Source organism: Lithobates pipiens, unplaced genomic scaffold, assembly GCF_037356315.1.
Source record: "Lithobates pipiens isolate NorthernLeopardFrog02 unplaced genomic scaffold, aLitPip1_a1.2 Scaffold_28, whole genome shotgun sequence".
NCBI classification, from domain to species: Eukaryota; Metazoa; Chordata; class Amphibia; order Anura; family Ranidae; genus Lithobates; species Lithobates pipiens.
In genome coordinates, this window is record NW_027507789.1 from 194,718,451 (window position 1) to 194,741,406 (window position 22,956).

The following is a 22,956-nucleotide window of genomic DNA, read 5'->3' on the forward strand; positions in this document are numbered from 1 at the left end:
GTCTAAATGTATGAAATTTGATCCTGCTTTTATTTTTTATTGGATTTGTTTTATATCAGAAAGTATAAAATATTTTTTCCACATTTTCGGTCTTTTTTTTTTTTTTTTTTATATAGTTAAAAAACCCAGTGGTAATCAAATACCACCAAATGAAAGCTGTATTTTTGTGAAAAAAAAAATACAAATTTCATTTGTGTACAGTGTTGCATGACTGCACAATTACAAGTTAAAATAGTGCAGTGCACAATAGCAAAACATGCCCTGGTCATGGAGGGGGTAAAATCTTCCAGAGGTCAAGTGCTTAATAAAATGAAGACACATGTTATACTCCAACACTTGTATGTAAGCTCATAAATACATCCCAAATCCAGAGACCTCAGATCCGCTGCACATACTCTTTCGTGGGAAGACGCTACTTAGATCTGTTCTGGCTGACGTGTTTCAAGGGGAGTCCCCTCTTTATCAGAGGGCTCTGATGAAGTGGGGACTGCCCTTGAAATGCAGCAGTTAGAACAGATCTGAGTTGCGTCTTCCCATGAAAGAGAGTATGTGCAGCAGATCTGATGTCTCTGGTTTCGGGATGTATTGATGAGCTTACATACACGTGTTGGAGTATAACATTTTTCTTTTTATTAATAAATGGTTTATAACCTTAATGCACTAGGCTGGTGCACCCTCTCTTTTGTTGTCTAGTACATTTACATCAGGGCTTAGAGGTAGGCAAAGCATGGTGGTCTAATGCATCTCTGCTTCGGAAGTAAGTGGGTCCATTGGCTTTTGTACACCACACTAGAGTGCAGGATGTTGTTCTTCTGTCAAATTGCCAGGCCTGCACACTGCGGGTCCCCATAAAAGTTGTAAGGACCAGTGCTGAGTGGCACATGCCCTGGGGACTGGTGCACATGTTTAGAAATTAGTGCTGTGTAAATATGGTGGGACAGGATTGACATTGAAAATTCCACCTTTACAAAAATGTGCACCAATGGCATCCCTTACCCTCTACATCCCATTTTCCCTCTTCTACTTACCTTGGATCAGCCGGTGTCCTCAAGTGACTAGAACTACAGCCAATGTTTAGCCACAGGTGCTGGAGGAGGTCTCTGGCTGATCTGAGGTAAGTAAAAGATGATATATGGGGAGGGCACATTTATGTAAACGTTGAGTAACCTATTAAAAGAAATCTTTGCAAAGACTAAACATTCCTATTTAGTTTTACGTAAGGCAAGGGGCATTGGTGTATGAAGCACCTACATAAACAAGAGGGAAGGTGAGATAAGTTTTATAAGAAGCTTTCACAAGAATAAATATTTTACATCATAAGTAAAAAAAAAACTTTGTTTTATGGAAAGGAGAATGATCTCCTTTATAAACCAAACATGGGTCCATTTTTTCAGTGCTGTGCACTGTCCACGTATTGGCGAACTCCCAATGAGGCAGACCAGTCATTCCATCCAGAAGCAGCACAGTACTGGTCTAAAGAGCACCTGTATAATCATAGGGTGACAGCAGCCATTTGGCACCAAGGCTTTATACATGAATGCAGCCAATTCTTTGGCTATAATGTCAATCAGACAGCGGGTCCACATGGGTTCAGTCCATACAAATGAAGGCTTCCCCATGAAGGTTACAGGTCCTCTTCAAGAGTGTGTTTAAAAGCCATTTCTGTTCAGTCTCTGAAGCACCATCCGGCTTTGGCATAGGAAAACCTCCTTAGCACCTGGACTTTTTACAAAAAAATATATTTCTTTTTCAGCAAGTGCATTAGCTAGATAAAATACTATGTACATTATCTTGAAAAATACAAAGGAAAGCTAAAACCTCAACATATTTTTATCTTTCTTAGAGGAAGATGAGGGTGTCCCGGTATGTCGGAGAACTGCACCTGACAAAACAGACGCAATGAATCAGTTCTGTCTTAAAATATGTAATACAATAAACATTGAGAGCAAGGCCCAAGGGTGAGGCCTAGGCAAAGCTGCAAGGCTTGATGCATTGTCTGTAAATAACCTTTGCTTCAAGGGCTCAGTGAGCTCACCAGAACACTGGATGAGTGAAGGCTGGTATGACGTTGGCCTTTTTTGGGGCGTCGATGGACTGGATCCGTCTGTAGGCCTTTCGCCCATGTAAAGAAGGAGACGGCTATGACTGTCCTGCTCGATTTTAAATAACTCGTATTCAGTGTGGGGGAGGCTGATGCCCAGGGTGGTACAACCTCTGGTGACTGAAATATCTTGCTCCTCCCCTATGGCCCATGAACCGGCCATACCACAGCTCCTGGGCCGAGACATGTTCAGCATCTGTAAGATGACCTGGTTTAGTGGTTTAACCCATACTTGGTTCACTGTAAACACCAACTCGGTGCCACCCTTCACATGCTCAGAGCGGACGCCTTTGGTGTAGTAACCAGCAGCGCGGAGAGTGAAAGTCGGCTGCTTGCAAAGAGGGTCGGCGTAATGGTAGTATAATCCTTCCCAAGAGCGGTTATCTGCATGGAACTTCAGGTAACGAGTGAGGAAGAGTACATTTGGACGCACTTCACATTGGCTGCTAACCCATTCACCTCGAAGATGGGCCGGAGGCTGTGGAGTGCGAGGCAAGACAGGTGGTTGGTGCTCATTGGCGTTGTATATTATTCCACAGACATGGCATGGGTGAACGTGGTGCTGAAAATAGAACACAAGTGTAAGTAAACAAAAATCACTTAAAGCCTTAGGCCTGTTTCACATGAGCTTCAGCTTATATAAGAACAGTGTGAACAGCAGACTTTTATAAAGCTGTAAGCAAGCTTTTGCAAAGCTTTCTCTAAGCCTTCAGCTCCTGTTTGGAAATTGATTGCCACTTTAAACAAGCTGCTAGCAGGCTTCAGCAAGATTTAAACAAGCAGCTTGTTTAAAGTGGCAATCAGCACTCCCATTAGGATACGAATTTTGAAACTGGGGCTGAATGGTACTTTAAAAGCTTCACAAAATGCTCTGCAAATTCAAATCTTTGTAAAAAGCTTGCTGTTTACACTGCTCTTATACAAGCAGAAGCCCATGTGAAACAGGCATTATTCAGAAATGTTGGGCAGGTTGTGCTGATCTGGCCTTAAGCAAGTTCATATTAATGTGCAGCCCCTATAGCAAACATTAATGTATTTCTGAAGCCAAAACAGGAAGTGGTGTTAAATCTCTTCGGGGGACACAGACAGCAATGATGGTGATGGGTGTGGCGGGGGGGCAATTACTGGAACTGATCCCTCGTATGACTTTCTCTGCAGCAGTTGAAAGCAAGCAGCAGGTAGAGGAGAAGATGCCGGCTTTTAGCTTCTGCAGAGAGAGTCATACAGGGGATCAGTTCCAGTATTTCCCCCCCCCCCCCCGCCTCACCGGTCACCCTTCCTGCCCACATCTGCTTCACCCAGCTGCCTGGGCCCCCTGCTGGCCTGGTCCTCCCATACAAGAGGACTGGTGGTACCCCCTTTATCCATGGCCCTGGTTATAACATTTCTTAAAATATATTTACAATTTAAGAAGCCCACAGTTGTGAACTTACCAAAGCGCTCTGTAGTGCCTGCTGGTATCCATTTGGCCGGTAGTGTGCCTTTTCTGATCGATCTGTATGAGTGTCTCCCAGAAACAGCTTCTCCACCAGTCCTGCCCCCTGTTGTCCATTGTATTGCTTCTCCAATCTTACTAGACTTAACTCATGCATAGAGAAGGTGATGGCAGCAGTGCAGTCTCTGCCCGCCTTTGCACTGAGAAGCTCATATACCCTCCCTGGTGCCCATGTTCGCCCGGTGGATAAAAACCCAGAGCAAGTCCTGTTCATCTGGGCCCTGATGTCACTCATGGCTTCCTGGCTGTAAAATACAATCCCAACTTTCTGCAAATGGTATTCAGCCTCGGTAGCCCCCCTTGTAATCCAGGATGCTTGGCGTAGACGCAGTTTTCCCTTGATCACCAGAGAGTAGGAAGGGTGATGACAATGGGGGTCTGTGTAGTAGAACTGAAGAGCCTTGAACAAACGACTAGGATAGAAGGTGTAGGACCTTGTAAGGAATTCTGGGCCTGGTCGTACTTCGCATCTGTAATCAGTAAATACATTTTTTTTAAAAACAGCAAGAACTTTATGTTTAACTTACACTGTCTTGTTTTATTTTTTTTATTTTTTTCTATGAACTTGCATTATACATATACTATATTGCCAAAGGATTGGGTACACTTGACCATCACACCTATATGAGCTTTTTTGGGCATCCCATTCCAAAGCCATGGGCATTTGTATAGAATTGCCCTTCCCCCTAACCACTCTTCTTTGTGGCTCAAACAACCTCCATTCTTATGGGAATGCTTTTTACAAGATTTTGGAGTGTATCTGTGGGAATTTGTACCCATGTAACCCGAAATAGCATTTACGAGGTCAAACACTAACCATGGCTGAAAATTAGTGTTCTAATTCATCACAGATATTTAGTTGGGTTGAAGTCAGGGCTAAGACCCGGTTCACACTGAGGCAGCACGACTTGCAGCGCGACTGCCTCAGGCGACCAGGATCCGACTTTAGCGGCGGCTTGCAAAATGATTTCTGTATAGAAGTCAATGCAATTCGCTCCAAAAGTCATACAGGAACCTTTTTCTAAGTCGGAGTGACTTGAGTAGAACGGTTCGCGACTTGTCAAGCGGCTAAGTCGGCTGACGAGTCGCCCCTGTGTGAACCAGCTCTAAGTGCAGACCACTCAAGTTCCTACACAGCACACTCGTCAAACCATATCTTAATAGAGATGGCTTTTAGCACAGCGGCACAGCCATGCTGGAACAGAAAAGGACCTTCACCAAATCAAACCAAAGGTTAGAAAGATTTCTAAACAAAGAAAGGGCCAGTTTATTGTCCTGCAAAGATTAGTGGGGGGTGCGGACTGTAGCCAATGGGAGAAAAATGTCCTGGCGTCTGTTGGATTAAACAATGCCCCATGATTGGTATTAGGTGGAGTAATAGCCCCAGTATTGCTGTCAGTGGGAGGAATAGTATGCCATAGTTGGTGTCAGTGAGTGGACTAGTGCCCCATTGTTGGTGTTAGTAGCAGGAACTTACCCCAACTGTTGCTGACAGTGGGGGAAATAATTTCCCAAGAGTTGGATAAAAGCAAGCAAAGAGCTGAACCTGGCCCACGGGCCACAGTTTGGAACCATTTGTCTAGAAAGATCTAAAGAAGTCTGTGATTTTCAATTCACTGCAAATCAAGTGTGAAATTATCCTTGATCACTTGGTACATTATGTGGCAATCTGTTTACTGATTTGTTGAATTATTCCTGCTGTGATATATGAGGGAAACAACCTTGTTAGTTAGCATACAGTAAAAGGCGCTAATAATTTTCTCACCCTGTGGAGATCCAGTGACCTTCTATGTTAGGAGGCAAGACAGCGGATATACGGGCCCCATCCTGTAGGTGGCGCAGTTGGTATTGACATTGAGGCTCTCGGTTCAGCTTTCCAGAGGTAAGAAACTGCTCAGGAGGAACTGGAACATCCCATAGCTTATCTCCATAGACCAGAGCTGTGAAAGGGACAGAAAGAGCATTTGTCAATTCCATGTAAAGAGGACTGTTGTTCTTGCCCAGGGCAATCAGATAATAAAATTGCTGCAAAAGAAACATGAAAGGCAGAATCATGGCCCCAGAATCATGGCCCTGGCAGGTGGGAATCCGTTGGATAGATAGATGATTGGCAAAAAGGGACAGTCAGCAATAAAAACCTAACACGGGTGCTTTCTCTTCCCTGTTCTGTCCAAAACAAAAACAAAAAATTGGGCTTTAGATATGCTTCAAATTTCTCCCTTCTTTGACCCTCAAAATTTCATAGGCGCCTAGTTCTGTGCCTACAACTGCTTAATATAAAATCTGTCCACCCTAGTCTCTGTCTAAGGCTGACCATACGGTGCAAATTTCTTTCCTGCAGCCACGGTTGGGGGGGGGGGGGGTCGTCCCCTCGTCCCCTCGTCCCCGCCGGGGGAAGACAGTTATAATTGCTAGCAGCTATAGCAGCTGCTAGTGATAATCGCAAAAGAATCCAGCAGGCTGGTTGTACCCAAGTTGACAGATCGATCAACTTAGTACATTTAGCCTGTTCATTAACGGTTTGAGTCTCGGCCACTTCCTGCTGAACGGTGTATGGCCAGCCTAAATCTTCATCCTAATTGTACTGCGCTATGGCTTTTATTACTAATACTTCTTTACAATATATAAATGCATACTTGCTAACCTCTTCCAAAGGACATCTTGCCATATTTCTGCCCATTACTCACATGATACCATCCGACACACAGGATACCCTATTATCATGATTAATAACGTATACACAGTATATATATATATACATATATATATATATATATATATATATATATATATATATATATATACATATATACACATACAGTTCCCTGCGGTGCGCGCGCAGGGAACTGAGCCCGGCCCAGTGATGAATTGAATTGAGTACACAGGCCGCTGACACAGCAGGAGGACATCGCAGGATCCTGGGGACAAGGCAAGTAACTTTCCAGGCTACTTCAATGTGATCCCAAATGTGGCTCAGGGTTACCGATTTTGGTAATGAAAATTCACCGTGAGCCACATTCAGGATTACCGCCAGGGAGGTTAATGCTGTCCTTGTCCGGCCTGTCAGTTTAGGTGAACGGCCATGTCTTGGTAGGTTTGCAGTTGTGTCATACTCTTTTCATTTTCGTATGATGGATTGAACAGTGCTCCGTGAGATGTTCAAAGCTTGGGATATTTTTTTATAACCTAACCCTGCTTTAAACTTCTCCACAACTTTATCCCTGACCTGCCTGATGTGTTCCTTGGCCTTCATGATGCTGTTTGTTCACTAAGGTTCTCTAACAAACCTCTGAGTGCTTCACAGAACATCTGTATTTATACAAACACAGGAAGACTCTATTTACTAATTAGGTGACTTCTGAAGGCAATTGGTTCCACTAGATCAGGGGTCTCCAAACTGCGTGCAGATGTGGCCCTTTGCTAGCCATTATGTGGCCCTTGGCGCACAACTCCTCCCACTGATATGAGGCACTATTCCTCTCACTGACACCAACAATGGGGAACTATATCTTCCACTGATATCAATGATGGAATACTATTACTCCTGCTAATAGGGGGAATACTCCTCCTATTGACCACCAACCCTGAGGACATATTTATTCTCACTGATGCTGGGCCCGTGACATTTTCTGCCCCTGCTGGCCACAATTCAGCCCTCCTAAAGTCCGAAGGACAATAAAGTGGCCCTTTGTTTGAAAAGTTTGGAGACCCCTGCACTAGATTTTAGTTAGGGGTATCAGGGTAAAGGGGGCTGAATACAAATGCATGCCACACTTTTCACATATTTATTTGTAAATAACTCTGAAAAACATTTATCATATTCCTTCCACTTCACAATTATGTGCCACTTTGTGTTGGTCTATCACATAAAATCCCAATAAAATACATTTAAGTTTTTTGTTATAACATGAGAAAATGTGGAAAATGTCAAGGGGTGTGAATACTTTTTCAAGGCACTGTATGCATTTCGTTACAACATTAAATATGATATTTTTAGGGACAAATCTTTACATTCAAGGACCGTCCATATAAATCAGGGACCCTGTGCACATCTGATAAATGATATTCATAAAACAGTACGCAGAAGGTCATTGCGGGTTGAATGATTCACGATTCATGTCTTTCTGGAACAGTCTTGCTCCCGTGTGATAAGGCAGCATTTTGCTCCTGGAGATTCAGAAAGGATTAGGGTGTCTCCGCATGGTTTAACAGGGTGCCATCCTGTCTCCAGGCCTCCAGACAAGGGTAACAGGCTTATATTGTACAGAACATGACATCACAGGAGCTGTCAAATGGCAGATCGCTGCAGCCATAAAGACATGTCATGTAGTGGTTTACAGCTCCACTTAAAGGGCCATTAAACTGAAAACACAAGTTTACTTCCATAAAAAGCCATCAATAATCACACGCAGACATACATGTTCCCATGCACTAATAGACACTGAGTTACTTCAAATGATTTTACCATTATAATATAGCTGAGTGAATCCTATTGTCTTAAGTCATAACATCTCAAACAGAAGTTGGTCATAAGCTGAACGCATTGGGTGACCATAAATGTCCCAATGCCACTGATTCTCCAACAATCAGTACAACTTTTGGGCAAAGATGAGGCAGTGTAGACCTAACCAAAGGGGGGCGATAATGAGCCCTTTCAACTGTGGGAGCTTCTGGTTATTGCTATGGCAAGTTGGCTGATCCTTCTTCAATAGAAGAAAAATGTTAACTGCATGTGCACTTCTTCGGTCTGCAGAAAATTGTGTGAAAAACAGCGGTAGGCACTGGTACCACTGATGATGGGTAGACATATCCCTGATAGCTTCACATCGATCTTATGGGTAACAGTGATTGGACAGGATAGAAAACATATGCCCCATACATACGGTCAAAAATTCATAGGAGGTCTACAGGGGCGGACTGACAACTCATGGGGCCCCAGGCAATAGGAGATTATGGGGCCCCCCAGGCAATCAAAGATTATGGGGCCACACAGTATACACAAACACACACACATACAGTATACAATCACACAGTATACACATACATGTTTCTTTTTTATCAAATAACTTTTTATTCTTTTGAACAATGCATTACACTTTATGCTTTACTGCTTCACATAAGCTCAACAAGAAAGTAAATGAGCAGTCGCTAGGGGCCTCCCGCCCATTGACCCACCACAGGGAGCCTCCTGGAGTAGGTACAGACCAGGCCAAATAGACTCCTCCGCGATCATCCGGGCCATCACTGGAGTTAGATATATAGTGCTGCCCATCACAGTGTCCAATGAGGTAGCCCAATAGATAGGGACAGATATCTACAAATGTTACTAACTGCTCACTCCAGTCGTTATCTTCAAAGCATCATTCTAGAGGAGCGATGAAAGATAAGGAAACGAGAGCCAGAGAGAATAGAGAAAAAAAAGAAGAAAAAGGGAAAGAGGTACTGAGTGAGAAGGAGAAGAAAAGAGAGAACAAAGGCGAGAGACTAGGAGATAAAAGGGATAAGAAAAGAGAGAGACAAAAAAAAGAAAAAAGAGGTAAGGGGTGAGGAGGGGGGGGGGGGAGGGAAGAGGGGGTGATCACCGTGTGTAGTCCCCGCGCCTGGTCACATCCGGTCCTCCCGGTCCTGTATCTCGGCGGTCATCCTTTCCATCAACTCCACATCCCTGATTCTAGTATGGAGAGCACCGAGGGTGGGGGGGTTGTACTTTTTTCCAATGTAGAGCAATTAGACACCTCGTCGCTGTCAGAATATGTTGTGACAGTTTCTTTCGGGACTTCGTCAATTTAGGAAAGGGGATGCCCAACAAGAAGGTCTTGGGGTCCAGGGCCACTCGCTGATCTAGGATATTAGTCAAGAGGTGCTGGACCTCTTCCCAAAAAGGAACTATAAGGGGGCACTGCCAAAAAATGTGAAGCAGCGTACCCCTGTGTTCCAAGCACCGCCAGCATCTGTCTGAGGTGGTGGGGTAGATGGCGTGAAGAACGTCCGGGGTCATGTACCAGAAAAATAAAATTTTATACGCATTCTCCCTGTAGAGCGTGCATAGGGAGCTTTTTGAGGCCTGGGACCATATCGTCTGCCACTGCTCCTCCGTAATCTCCTCACCCAACGCCTCCTCCCACTTGAGCATATAGGTATGTTTGCCTTTTAAAGATATAGGGGAAGCGTTAATAAATTTATATATGGCAGATATCAATCCCCTTTGGGCCGTGCCCGCTAGAGATACAGTCTCAAAAGCAGAGGGCGGGGAGAAGCGCAGGTCAGAGGATATGGTCTGGGCATAGTGTCGTATTTGTAAATAACTGTAAAAACTCTGTCGCGGGAGGTCGAATTTAGATTGAAGGTCGGCGTATGACATTGTCAAGATGGAAAAGATTCCAGGATGACCATGGATGGGACATCGGGTATGTCAGGCTATCTGGCACCTTAGGGTGGTATAAAAAGGACATCAGGAGCGACTTATCCGAAAGCAAATCATATACTTTTAGATAGCTTGCGCCATAGGCACTGCAGATGAGACATAGTTCCCAGTAAGCGGGCCCGGGGACCAATGCTGCCGCACTCCAGAGCATACTATTAGGGTGAGCTGGGGCCAACCAAAGCTTTTCGATTTCCGTCCATCTATTATACGACCGCTGGGTGAATCAGGAGGTCCCTGCTCGGAGCTGGGCTGCCTGGTAATTCTTAACGAGGTCCGTAAACGCCAGACCCCCGTCTGAGCGGGAGGCAGTCATTACAGAGCGAGGTATTCTGTGGCGTTTGTAGTTCCACGTGAAATTGAGCAGATCCGCTTGTAGTTTTTTCAGGTGGTGGTAAGGTATGGGAATAGGAAGGGTCTGGAAAAGGTAAAGGAGCTTCAGAAGGATCGTCATTTTCACAGATGCTATCCTACCGAAGAGGGAAATCTGGTGCTTCCGCCATTGGGAGAGTAACTGCCTAATAGTTCCATACAGGGGCGGGAAGTTTGCCTGGTACAGGGAAGCGAAAGTCGGGGTAATATGTATCCCCAGGTATTTCAAGGAGGTGGTTTTCCAGTGATATGGGAAAGTGGATCGGAGATGGTATACCTCCAGGGGTGGGATATTTACCGGGAGGGCTTCCAATTTTGAGGCATTCATTTTATAACCCGATAGGGCGCTGTAGCGATCTAGCTCCTTGTGTAAATTGGGCAGGGAAATCCTAGGCTGGGTCAGGGTAAGGATAACATCGTCCGCGAACAGCGAGACCTTAAATTCCCTATCCCTAACCGGGATGCCCCTGATAGCCTGATTCCGCCTAATGGACGCCGCCAGGGGTTCTACGCAAAGGGCGAATAATAAGGGTGACAGGGGACATCCCTGGCGTGTGCCATTAGAGACAGAGAAGGTTGATGAAGTAGCGAAGGGGGTCTTAACTTGAGAGGACGGGTTGGAGTAAAGGTGCCGTATAGCCTGCAGGAACGGTCCCCCCATCCCCATGTGTTTCAGTGTGGCGAACAGGAAGGGCCACCCTAGTCTATCAAATGCTTTTTACGCGTCCAGACTCAGGAGCAGGGCACATACATGTTTCTATTGGCTGAGAAGGTACTGGAGAGGTGGGGCAGCTATAATCTCTGTATTTTTAGACCAAAAGGATGTCGGTAAGAGACAGATGTAAATAAGACACAGATTTTTACATACTATCCCTGGTTTTACTGAGGCTGGCAACCCTGATGGGGCCCCCTAGTGGCCTGGGGCCCTCAGGCAGTGCCCGAGTGGCCGAATGGTCAGTCCGCCCCTGGAGGTCTAGCTCTAGAATTATTGCTCTCGAGCTGACGTTCACAGTGATTCCTCACATGTGGTGTAATCGCTGTTGAGTGCAGTCTTATGCCCCATACACACGGTCAGACATTCCGACCACAAAATCCGTCAGATTTTTTCTGACGGATTTTGACCGAAACTTGTCTTGCATACACACGGTCGCACAAAGTTGTCTGTAAATCCAGTCGTTCGGAATGAGGTGATGTACAAAACGTACGATAGGACTACATAGAGGCCAGTAGCCAATAGCTTTCGTCTCCAATTTTTTTCTGAGCATGCGTGGCACTTTGTGCGTCGGAATTCTCTACACGCGATCGGAAAAAGTCAGATCGGATTATGTTGTCTGAAAATCCAATCGTGTGTGGGCTCTATCGGACTTTTTCTGTCAGAATTTCTGACGGAAAAAGTTTGATAGCTGGATCTAAAATTTTCCAAAAACAAAATACGATCAGACTTTTTCCAATCGTGTGTAGAGAATTCCGACACACAAAGTGCCACGCATGCTCAGAAAAAATTTGGAGACGAAAGCTATTGGCTACTGGCCTCCACGTAGTGCCGTTGTACGTTTTGTATGTCACCTCGTTTCAAATGATTGGATTTTCCGACAACTTTGTGCGACCGTGTGTATGTAAGACAAGTTTCGGCCAAAATCCGTCGGGAAAAAAATCAGACGGATTTTGTGGTCGGAATGTCCGGCCGTGTGTATGGGGTATAAGACTGCATTCAACAGCGATTACACCATACATGAGGAATCACTGTGAATGTCAGCTCAAGAGCATTCATTATAGAGCTAGAACTCCTGTGTTAATTTAAAGTGGTAACCTGTAAAGGCTTTTAAAGCTTCATCCATTGATAATATAACTTATGTAGTTTGTCGCCATTCAACTGGCATGCGCAATTTTAAAGTGTGACACGTCATCTTATATAGTTTACCAAACATATGGGTATTATATTGTGTTTTTGTGCATTAAAATTCATTAAAGTGGTTGTAAACCCTTACAGACCACTTTGTTGCTACAGGTAAGCCTATAATAAGGCTTACCTGTAGCTAACCAGAATATATATTAACCACTTCAGCCCCGGAAGAATTTACCCGCTTCCTGACCAGAGCATTTTTATTGCGATTTGGCACTGCGCCGCTTTAACTGACAATTGCGCGGTCGTGCAACATGTCTCCCAAACAAAATTAACGTCCTTTTTTTCCCACAAATAAAGCTTTCTTTTGGTGGTATTTGATCACCTCTGCGGTTTTTATTTTTTGCACTATAAACAAAAAAAGAGCAACAATTTAAAAAAAGAGCAATATATTTTACTTTTTGCTATAATAAATATCCACAAAAAATATATAAAACATTTATTTTTTCCTCAGTTTAGGGGGATACGTATCCTTCTACATATTTTTGGTAAAAAAAAACGAAAAAAACTCAATAAGTGTTTATTGATTGGTTTGTGCAAAAATTATAGCGTCTACAAAATAGGGGCTAGTTTTATTGCATTTTTATTAATAGTTTTTTTTACTAGTAATGGCGACAATCTAAGATTTTTATTGTGACTGCGACATTATAACGGACAGATCAGACACTTTTGCCGCTATTTTGGGACCATTCACATTTATACAGCGATCAGTGCGATTAAAAATGCACTGATTACTGTATAAATGTGACTGGCAGTGAAGGAGTTAAGTGTGTCCTAGGGATGTGTTCTTACTGTGAGGGGGGGGGGGGGGGGCTAGCAGTGACACATCGCTGATCACCGCTCCCGATTACAGGGAGCTGTGATCAGTGACAGTGTCACTAGGCAGAATGGGGAGATGCTTGTTTACATCAGCATTTCCCTGTTCTCCCTCTCCGTGAGACGATTGCGGGTATCCCCACGGACATCGAGTCGTCTGCACCTGCTATGCAAGCCTCACGAGCAGAGGCGGCTCTCTAATTAGGCAAATTAGGCGATTGCCTAAGGCCCCGCAGTCTCAAGGGCCTCGCAATCGACTAATTTGCCTGTGATCAATGCCGTGGCAGAAAGTGCGGGGAGCGGGACAGTAGAGTCCTCTAGGTGGCGCAGTGGCTGGATGACAGACGGCATGTCCATGTGGGACCCTCACCTGAGCTTCTCTCTTGTGCCGCTCACCAGAACTCTCCTCCGCACCTGCCTCCTATTTGGTTCTGGAGTGGGGGGGGGGGGGGTTGCTGAAAAACCACCCAGCTGGATAGTCCCACCATGAGTGTAAAGAGGGAGGAACTCTTATGCTGCCGACCAGAGGAAAGGTGAGTGCCCATGCCGTGCAGCCTTCCCTGTGTGCCTGAATAGGAGGAGCGGTGGGGAGACTGCACATAGATAGTGGAATTGATTTTTCCATATTACTCCATACAGCCACTGAATATCTGCAGGGAGGAGAGGTGATCATTCAGCGGTTGCATGGAGGAATATGGAAAAATCAATTCCACTATCTATGTGCAGTCTCTCCACCACTCCTATCTAACTTTTTCTGCATCCTCCGTACTCTCCGACCCCTCCTTGTACTCCCTGGCTCCGCCCCTCTGTGTGCTCCCTGGCTCCGCCCCTCCGTGCACTCCCTGGCCCCGCCCCTCCTGCTCTCCAGCCCCTCCGTGTGCTCACTGGCTGCACCCCTCCTGCTCTCCAGCCCCTCCTTGTGCTCCCTGGCTCCGCCCCTTCTTGTACTCCCTTTCTCTACGCATCCTGCTCTTCACCCCCTCCCTTTGCTCTCTGGCTCCATCCCTCCTGCTCTCCAGCCCCTCCTTGTGCTCACTGGCTCCGCCCCTTCTTGTGCTCCCTTTCTCCACGCCTCCTGCTCTTCAGCCCCTCCCTTTGCTCCCTGGCTCCTCCCCTCCTGCTCTCCAGCCCATTCTTGTCCTCCCTGGCTCCACCCCCATTTCGCCAGCACCCCCTGCTCTCCAATTCTTTCTGCCTCCCCTCTCAAGCTCCCCCCCAGCACTCTTCACCCCCACCCTTAGCACTATCTGGCCCCCCAGCACTCTCCACCCTACACCCCCTGCGGCTCTCTCTTGCCCCCAGCACTCTCCACCCCCAGCACTCTCCGCCCCCACCCCCCAGCACTCTCTGGCCCCCAGCACTCCCCGCCCCCCACCCCCCAGCAATCTCTGGCCCCCACCCCCCAGCACTCTCTGGCCCCCAGCACTCTCTGCCCCCACCCCCAGTAATCTCTGGCCCCCCACACCAAGCACTCTCTGGCCCCCAGCACTCTCCGCCCTACCCCCCGATACTCTCTGGCCCTCAGCACTCCCCGCCCTCCACCACCCAGCAATCACTGGCCCCACCCCCCAGCACTCTCTGGCCCCCAGCACTCTCTGCCCCCACCCCCAGTAATCTCTGGCCCCCACCCCCAGCACTCTCTGGCCCCCAGCACTCTCTGCCCCCCACCCCCCAGTACTCTCTGGCCCCCAGCACTCTCCGCCCCCCACCCTGAGCATTCTCTGGCCCCCAGCACTCTCCGCCCCCCACCCTGAGCATTCTCTGGCCCCCAGCACTCTCCGCCCCCCACCCCGAGCATTCTCTGGCCCCCAGCACTCTCCGCCCCCCACCCCGAGCATTCTCTGGCCCCCAGCACTCTCCGCCCCCCACCCCGAGCATTCTCTGGACCCCAGCACTCTCCGCCCCCCACCCCGAGCATTCTCTGGCCCCCAGCACTCTCCGCCCCCCACCCGAGCATTCTCTGGCCCCCAGCATTCTCTGGCCCCCAGCACTCTCCGGTCCCCACCCCTCAGCACTCTCCGGTCCCCACCCCCCAGCACTCTCCGGTCCCCACCCCCCAGCACTCTCTGGTCCCCACCCCCCAGTACTCTCTGGCCCCCAGCACTCTCCGCCCCCCACCCTGAGCATTCTCTGGCCCCCAGCACTCTCCGCCCCCCACCCTGAGCATTCTCTGGCCCCCAGCACTCTCCGCCCCCCACCCCGAGCATTCTCTGGCCCCCAGCACTCTCCGCCCCCCACCCCGAGCATTCTCTGGACCCCAGCACTCTCCGCCCCCCACCCCGAGCATTCTCTGGCCCCCAGCACTCTCCGCCCCCCACCCCGAGCATTCTCTGGCCCCCAGCATTCTCTGGCCCCCAGCACTCTCCGGTCCCCACCCCTCAGCACTCTCCGGTCCCCACCCCCCAGCACTCTCCGGTCCCCACCCCCCAGCACTCTCTGGTCCCCACCCCCCAGCACTCTACAGCTTCTCCCTGCTCTTTGCCCCCCCAGGGGCTACAGACAGGGACAGATCTCTCTCACCCCCTTTCCCTCACCCCCCTCTTTCTCACTTCCCCCTCTCTCTCTTACCCGCTCTCTCCCCCCTCTCTCTTACCCCTCTCCCTCCCTCCCCCCTCTTTCTCTTACCCCCCTCTCCCTCCCCCTCTCTCACCACACTCTCACCACCCCTCTCTCTCTCCCTTCCCTCCCTCTCTCCCTTCCCTCCCTTCTCTCCCTTCCCTCGCTCTCTCCCTTCCCTCGCTCTTTCCCCTCGCTCTCTCCCTTCCCTCGCTCTCTCCCCTCCCTCGCTCTCTCCCCTCCTTCTCTCCCTTCCCCCCTCTCTCCCTTCCCTCTATCCCTCCTTCCCTTCCTCCTTCCCTTCCCTCCCTTCTCTCCCTCTCTCCCTCCCACTCTCCCTTCCTTCCCTCTCTCCCTCTCTCCCTCCACTTCCCTCCCTCTCTCCTCCTCCCTCCCCTTCCCTCTCTTCTCCTCCCTCCCCTCCCTTCCCTCTCTTCTCCCTTGCTTACCTCTCTATCTACCTTCCCTCCCTCTCTCCCTTCCTTCCCTCCCTCTCTCCCTCCCTCTCTCTCTCCCTTCCTTCCTCCCTCTCTCTCTCCCTTCCTTCCCTCCCTCTCTCTCTCCCTTCCTTCCCTCCCTCTCTCTCTCCCTTCTTTCCCTCTCTCTCTCCCTTCCTTCCCTCTCTCTCTTCCTTCCCTCTCTCTCTCCCTTCCTTCCCTCCCTCCCTTCCTTCCCTCCCTCTCCCCTCCCTTCCTTCCCTCTCCTCCTTCCTTCTCCCTTCCCTTCCTTCCCTTTCCCCTCCCTTCCTTCCCTCCCTCTCCCCCTTCCCTTCCTTCCCTCTCTCTGTCCCTTCCCTTCCTTCCCTCTCTCTGTCCCTTCCCTTCCGTCCCTCTCTCCCTCCCCCCTCCCTCCCTTCCTCTCTCCTCCCTTCCCTCCCTTCCCTCCCTTCCCCTCTCCTCCCTTCCCTCCCTTCCCTCCCTCTCTTCCCCCCCTTCCCTCCCTCTCTTCCCCCCCTTCCCTCCCTCTCTTCCCCCCCTTCCCTCGCTCTCTCCTTCCCTCTTCCTTCCCTCTCTTCCCCCTCCCTTTCCTCCCTCTCTTCCTCCTCCCTTTCCTCCCTCTCTCTTCCCTCCCTTCTCTCTCTCCTCCCTTCCCTCTCTCCTTCCTTCCCTCTCTCCCCCTCCCTCCCCTTCCTTCCCTCCCTTCCCTCCCCTTCCCTTTCCTTCCCTTCCTCCCTCCCTCCCTTCCTTCCTCCCTCCCTTCCTCCCTTTTCTCCCTTCCTCCCTTCCCTCTATCCTCCCTTCCCTCCCTCCCCATCCCTCCCTCTCCATCCCTCCCTCTCTCCTCCCCACCCTCTCTCCTCCCTTCCCTCCCTCCCTCTCTCCTCCCTTCCCTCCCTCTCTCCTGCCTTCCCTCCCTCTCTTCTCCCTTCCCTCCCTCCCTCTCTTCTCCCTTCCCTCCCTCCCTCTCTCCTCCCTCCCTCTCTCCTCCCTTCCCTCCCTCCCTCTCTCCTCCCTTTCCTCCCTCCCTCTCTCCTCCCTCTCTTCTCCCTTTCCTCCCTCTCTCCCCTCCCTCCCTCTCTCCTCCCTTCCCTCTCTACCTTCCCTCTTCCCCCTCTCTCCCCCTTTTGCCCACCCTTTCTCTTCCCCCCCTCTCTCTCTCCTCCCTCTCTCTCCCCCTCCCCTCCTCTCCTCTTTCCACCACTCTCTCCCCCTTTTGTGCACCCTTTATCTACCCCTCTCTCACCCCCCTCTCACTCACAATGTCTTGCTCCCCTCCCTCTCTTTCCCACCCCCTATCTCTCACAATTTCTCTCTTCCCCTCCCCTCTCTCTCCTCTCCTCTCTGTCTCCCTTCCCCACTCTTGCTCCCCCTGCACTGTGCTGGGATCCCCCCGCTCTACTTCTCTGCGGATATGGAATGGCTCAGTGACATCTCCTCCCCATTCTCCCAAGACACAGGAAATTCTTAGAGGGGTTGCCACCTTGGTGGGCCCCAGATGTTTTAATGGCTGCATATGTCTGATGGGTGAGGAGGGTGCCCTGGAAGTGGTGCAGATGAACTGTTTGCTAGATCTGTGCATCTTTTTGCAGCCATTTTTATTGCTTGAATTTTTTTCACATTATGGGCGTGATTGGGGCCTCATGTGTAAGTTTTGCCTAAGGCCTCACAAATCCTAGAGCCGCCTCTGCTCACGAGATCATGTAAATTAACGTGATTTTGCGCAGCGGAGCCAACCTGCCACAGTAAAACTGATGCGGCTGGTCTGCAAGCGGTTAAACCTGCATGGATTAGGAAATATCCCCTGTATTTGCATGTGCCCACGTCCTTGGAACATGTGCACTGAAGAAAACTGAAGCATTGGCACCTATGTGCCATTTGCTTCAGTGAGTGTGCTGTTACCGGCGGCTCAGCCCCCGCACAGGGGCGGTAGTGACGTCATCAAGGAAGTAATGCCCGGGAATGATGTCACCGGCTGGTGCTGTGTACAGGCAACGCAGCGAAGGCTCTGATGTCAGGTGAGTATTACATAATGAGCTAGTATGCTATGCATACTAGCTCATTGTGCCTTTGTTTTGCAGGTGTTAGTTTTTTTTAGGGCTGTTACTGATTAAAATTTTCGTGTTTGATGAATCTATTTTTTTAATCGATTAATCGACTAATTTTGAATAATTATAACGCACATACAGATCCAACTACTTTTAGCTGATCTCCTTGCATTGCATCCCTGCATTAGTCAGTGGTAAATGTGGTATACACTATATACAATCACCTGACACTAGTTAGTTTCCACAATCCATGACTTAACTTCACAGTTCACACAAATATGTTTTCAATTCAAACTGTAGCACTGACATAAGTAGATTTTTTCCACAGTAGTGAGACAATCCCTCCACCTCCGGTCTAACTAATCACTCTCACCTTATGGCATGGACCCCTGTGCAAACAGGTGGTCATGAAAGCGGGTATCAAAAGGGTTAACACGGACCATAAAATTCTCTCACGTCTCCTTAGATCTCAGCAAGGACGCCAGGTCATGGGTAGAAAGAAAAGATCTAAGTGCTCACCGCTTAAGTATAAGATTTCATTTTTGTGTTCAAACACAAACTACTCACATAAAGATAATAAAAAACACAGCATGTAAAGCCGACAATCGTGTTAGTTTCATAGGGCAGCAGCAGGTGATGTCATGCGTAGCTCCTCCCCTGTATGCGTTACATTCAATCAGAACTTCAACGTCACCGGACTCCTCCTCAGGAGTCCGGTGACATCGATGTTCGTGATGTCACCCGATCTCCGTCAACGGAACTCCCCGAAGACCCGGAAGCCGGTGGAGAGGTGAGTACCGATCAAAAGAATTTTGATTGATCAAAAAAATTCATGATTAATCGAAGAATTCATCTTTAATTTCCACAGCCCTAGTTTTTTTAATTTTTTTCAAAGTGGGTTTACAACCAATTTAAAGTGTATTTATTCCCCAAAAAATTATTTGAAAAACTGCTGCGCAAATACCATGTGACATAAGTAAAAATTTCAACACCCACCATTTTATTCTCTAGGGCCTCTGCTTTAAAAAAAATAATAATGTTTGGGGGTTCTAATCAATTTTCTAGCAAAAATACAGATTATTACTTGTATGTAAGAAGTGTCAGAAAAAGGCCTTCAAGCTGGTAAACATGCATGCTCAAGTGATCTGAGCTTGTATGTGTACAAGTGTAACCGATGCCAAAATCTATGGAGGCCGATGAGATTGTGCCTACATCCAGAGGCGTAGCTTGAAACTTGCAGGCCTCGATGCAAAAGTGGACCTGGGCCCCCGCTACTTCCAACGTGCGTGCTGATACATCCACCGTACGGCAAGATACTCAAAGTGACTCAAGAGTTTTGAGTACCCAGAGTTCCTCTTTACATCAGAGGACAGGGATTACCGCTGGAAAAGCAGAGGACAGGGACCCCTGGCAGGTCACTTGGCAGAGCTCCTTTCCCATCCCAGCACTGTATACAGCCCCCCCACTAGGGTTACCATTCCTTATTGCCAGCACACAGCACAGACACTTCCCCATCCTGGGCTGTTCTCACCTCATGCTCCTCTCCATTCAGGAAATGGCTCACATCTTCTCCCCAGCCAATGGAAACAGAAAGGTGTGGACTCTGGAAGGCAGAGTAGAAGCCCAGTACTGGAGCATGGCTGTGGAGCCCTAGGGCAGATCTGAGCTGATATGATAATGATAATATGACAGGGAGGCTGCAGGGGCCCCCTGGAGCTAGTGGTGGGGTTGCGATTGTGACCCCTGCAACCCTTTATGCTACGCCCATGGCTACATCTCTGACAACTCTCTGTAGCCCTCTAACAATATAACTAGAACAGTTACAAGTGTCCTACAGGACCAAAGCTCACTTTTATGTTCCATACTAAGTGTATGCATTGTAAGCAATGTGTTAGTGTAACATTGCGTTTATTACCTCGTAGAGAGATCATAGTGCTCCCCCAGACAATACCTTCTGTTTTTCTACCCAGTAACACAGCACCATCTGTGATCAGGCATCATCTAAGGTCAGCATGTACTTCCTGGACTTAGATTCCGGCTCAGAGATGTGAGACAGCCATATATAAACCCTGGCACTTGTGCATTTTTGGCTGTGCACATAAATGTCTGACACAGATCAGCCCCTGCTGCAGCCTTTCATCTTGTGCCTTGCTACAAAGCTCAGACTGTATAAAGAGATGATTTACAGACACAGAAAATATGAATTCCAGTTGCTTTAAGGGAGTTATTTAGTATGAAAGAACACTAATAGAACCAAGAACTGGCTGCACACAAAAAAGACAAATTGGCATTAGACCTTCAATGAATATGGAAAGGTTCTTTGACTCCTTGTTTGTCTGGTTGCACAGTACATGATAGGAGACCCGGACCGTTCGCATATTCTGTTTTCATCTGAGTTATTGGTTTTTCGAGTTCAGATTTGGCTGTAAAGGTTCTCCTGAATCTCGGATCAGAGCTCGACATGCTGGGAGACAACTGCTTGGCTGGAACAGTCCTGTGGTTTTCTGTTATTTTGATACCCTTGTCTTTCTAGCAGCTAATCCAAAAATTAAAATCACTTAAATTTGTTATTATTGTATTAGGTCACAGCATTCTCAGCTGCGGTCAGCTTTCTTGGCCACGTGTTATAAGGGTTGCAGAAATGAGTCTTCTCAAACTTGTCTCCTTGTTATTCCGAAGTTTAAGTCAAATTCAAGGCCAATAACTAAATAATAGCTCCCAACTGTCCCTGATTCTGCGGTAATGTACTTCATTTGGTCCAAAGTCCCTCTGTGCCTCTGTGCCTCTTTCCTCCTCATTTGTCCCTCATTTTGGGGTGATCTATATAGCTATATATACAATGCAGTATTTATCTATAAAAAAGTGTTTCTCTGTGCTAAACCTTTCATCCAATTTCTAAATTGCTGCATTTGTAAATTCCAAAGGCCAATATAACGAAATAGTAGTGGTAAAAATGAACTTGTGGGTTTAACCAATCTTTTTTTTTTTAACAATTCTCCTTTAGGGAGGGTGTGGAGTTGTGTCTTTTGCTTACATACTTTTTCTAATAGGTATCATCATTTCCATCTCAGAAAGTTGGGAGGTATGCTAAATATATGGGCATTGTTCTGCCTACCATATTATGTGTTGTTATGTTCTGTTATCCCTGTAGTCAATACCGTGGTCTCTTCTGGTCACCTGCCTACTCATTAGACTAGCCTTTTATCAATTTTTTTTATCCTAGAAGAACCCTGGAAATAAATGTCAGGTCTCAAGAAACCCCTGCTAAAATTACCGTATTTTTCAGACCATAAGACGCACCTGACCATAAGACGCACTTAGGTTTTAGGCTGGGTTCACACCACAGCGATGCGGGAACGCCGCGAATCCGCGGCGTTTTCCCGCATCGCATGACTCCCGCCGGCAGTTCACACTGCCATATGCGAACGGCTGGGAGTGTCAATGAAATGTTAATGACACCCCCAGATCCGTCCGCATATCGCAGTGCGATCTGCAGACTCGCACAGGAATCGGATCGCATGGTGTGAACACCCATGCGATCCGATTCTGTTGCGGACCAAAAAAAGGGTCCCGTGCGAGTTTGCTGCGGGAGCGATGCGAATTCAGCCATACTATCTGTATGGCTGAACTCGCATCGCTACGGAGATCGGATGTGATTTGCACTGCAGTGCGGTGCGAATCACATCCGGATCTCCCCCCGCAGCAGTGTGAACCCGGCCTTAGAGGCTGAAAAAAGGAAAAAAATATTCTGAACCAAATGGTGTACTAAAATATTTTCCAGTGCCCATGAAATGCAGAGTGACCATTACCATAGAAATACAGATTGACCATTACCATAGAAATGCAGAGTGATACTATTACCATAAAAATGCAGAGTGACCATGCCATAGAAATGCAGAGTGACACCATTACCATAGAAATGCAGAGTGACACCATTACCATAGAAATGCAGAGTGATACCATTACCATAGAAATGCAGAATGACCATGCCATAGAAATTCAGAGTGACATCATTACCATAGAAATGCAGAGTGACCATTACCATAGAAATGCAGAGTGACCATGCCATAGAAATTCAGAGTGACACCATTACCATAGAAATGCAGAGTGACCATTACCATAGAAATGCAGAGTGATACCATTACCATAGAAATGCAGAGTGACCATTATCATAGAAATGCAGAGTGATACCATTACCATAGAAATGCAGAGTGACTGACCATGCCATACAAATGCAGAGTGACCATGCCATACAAATGCAGAGTGACACCATTACCATAGAAATGCAGAGTGACCATTACCATAGAAATGCAGAGTGACACCATTACCATAGAAATGCAGAGTGGCCATGCCATAGAAATGCAGAGTGACACCATTTATATAGAAATGCAGAGTGACACCATTAAGATAGAAATGCAGATTGACCATTGCCTTACCTGATGTTATCCCAGAGGCCTGCCTATTCCTCCTGTCCTGGGTCCGCCCTCCTCCTCCTCCCCAGCCATCGTTCCTGGGCTCCCAGAGGGACAGCTGGCACTTTTCCCTCCTCCATTAGGCCCATAGTGGCCTGTTTTCTGTGTCGCCCGGCACCCATGGGGGTTTGGATGTCTGTCCCCGCTCTCTCTTCTGGTGGTGGTGGTGGGAGGCGATGCGGATGGTGGCAGGGGGCGGTGTGGCGGCAGCGGGAGGGGGGGGGGCGGTGCCTTTGGTATATTAGCACCATATTTGCAGGGACATTTTCCCCCATATTTCTGGGGGAAAAAAGTGTGTCTTATGGTCCGAAAAATATGTTAATTCTTTGAAGATC

At 47.9% G+C, this 22,956-nt stretch overlaps 1 protein-coding gene across 1 annotated transcript in view; it reads right to left on the minus strand.

The window, feature by feature from the left end:
- Window positions 1-1,263: 1,263 nt before the first annotated feature.
- The window catches only part of APCDD1L (APC down-regulated 1 like), a 108,377-nt gene continuing 86,684 nt past the window's right edge, over window positions 1,264-22,956 (minus strand). Inside the window, exons 2-4 of the mRNA XM_077460235.1 lie at window positions 5,362-5,536; window positions 3,535-4,066; window positions 1,264-2,663 (exon numbers count right to left, since the gene is read on the minus strand). Of these exons, the coding sequence (XP_077316361.1) occupies window positions 1,905-2,663; window positions 3,535-4,066; window positions 5,362-5,536 (1,466 nt within the window). The 3' untranslated portion in view covers window positions 1,264-1,904. The remainder of the gene's footprint in view (window positions 2,664-3,534; window positions 4,067-5,361; window positions 5,537-22,956) is intronic.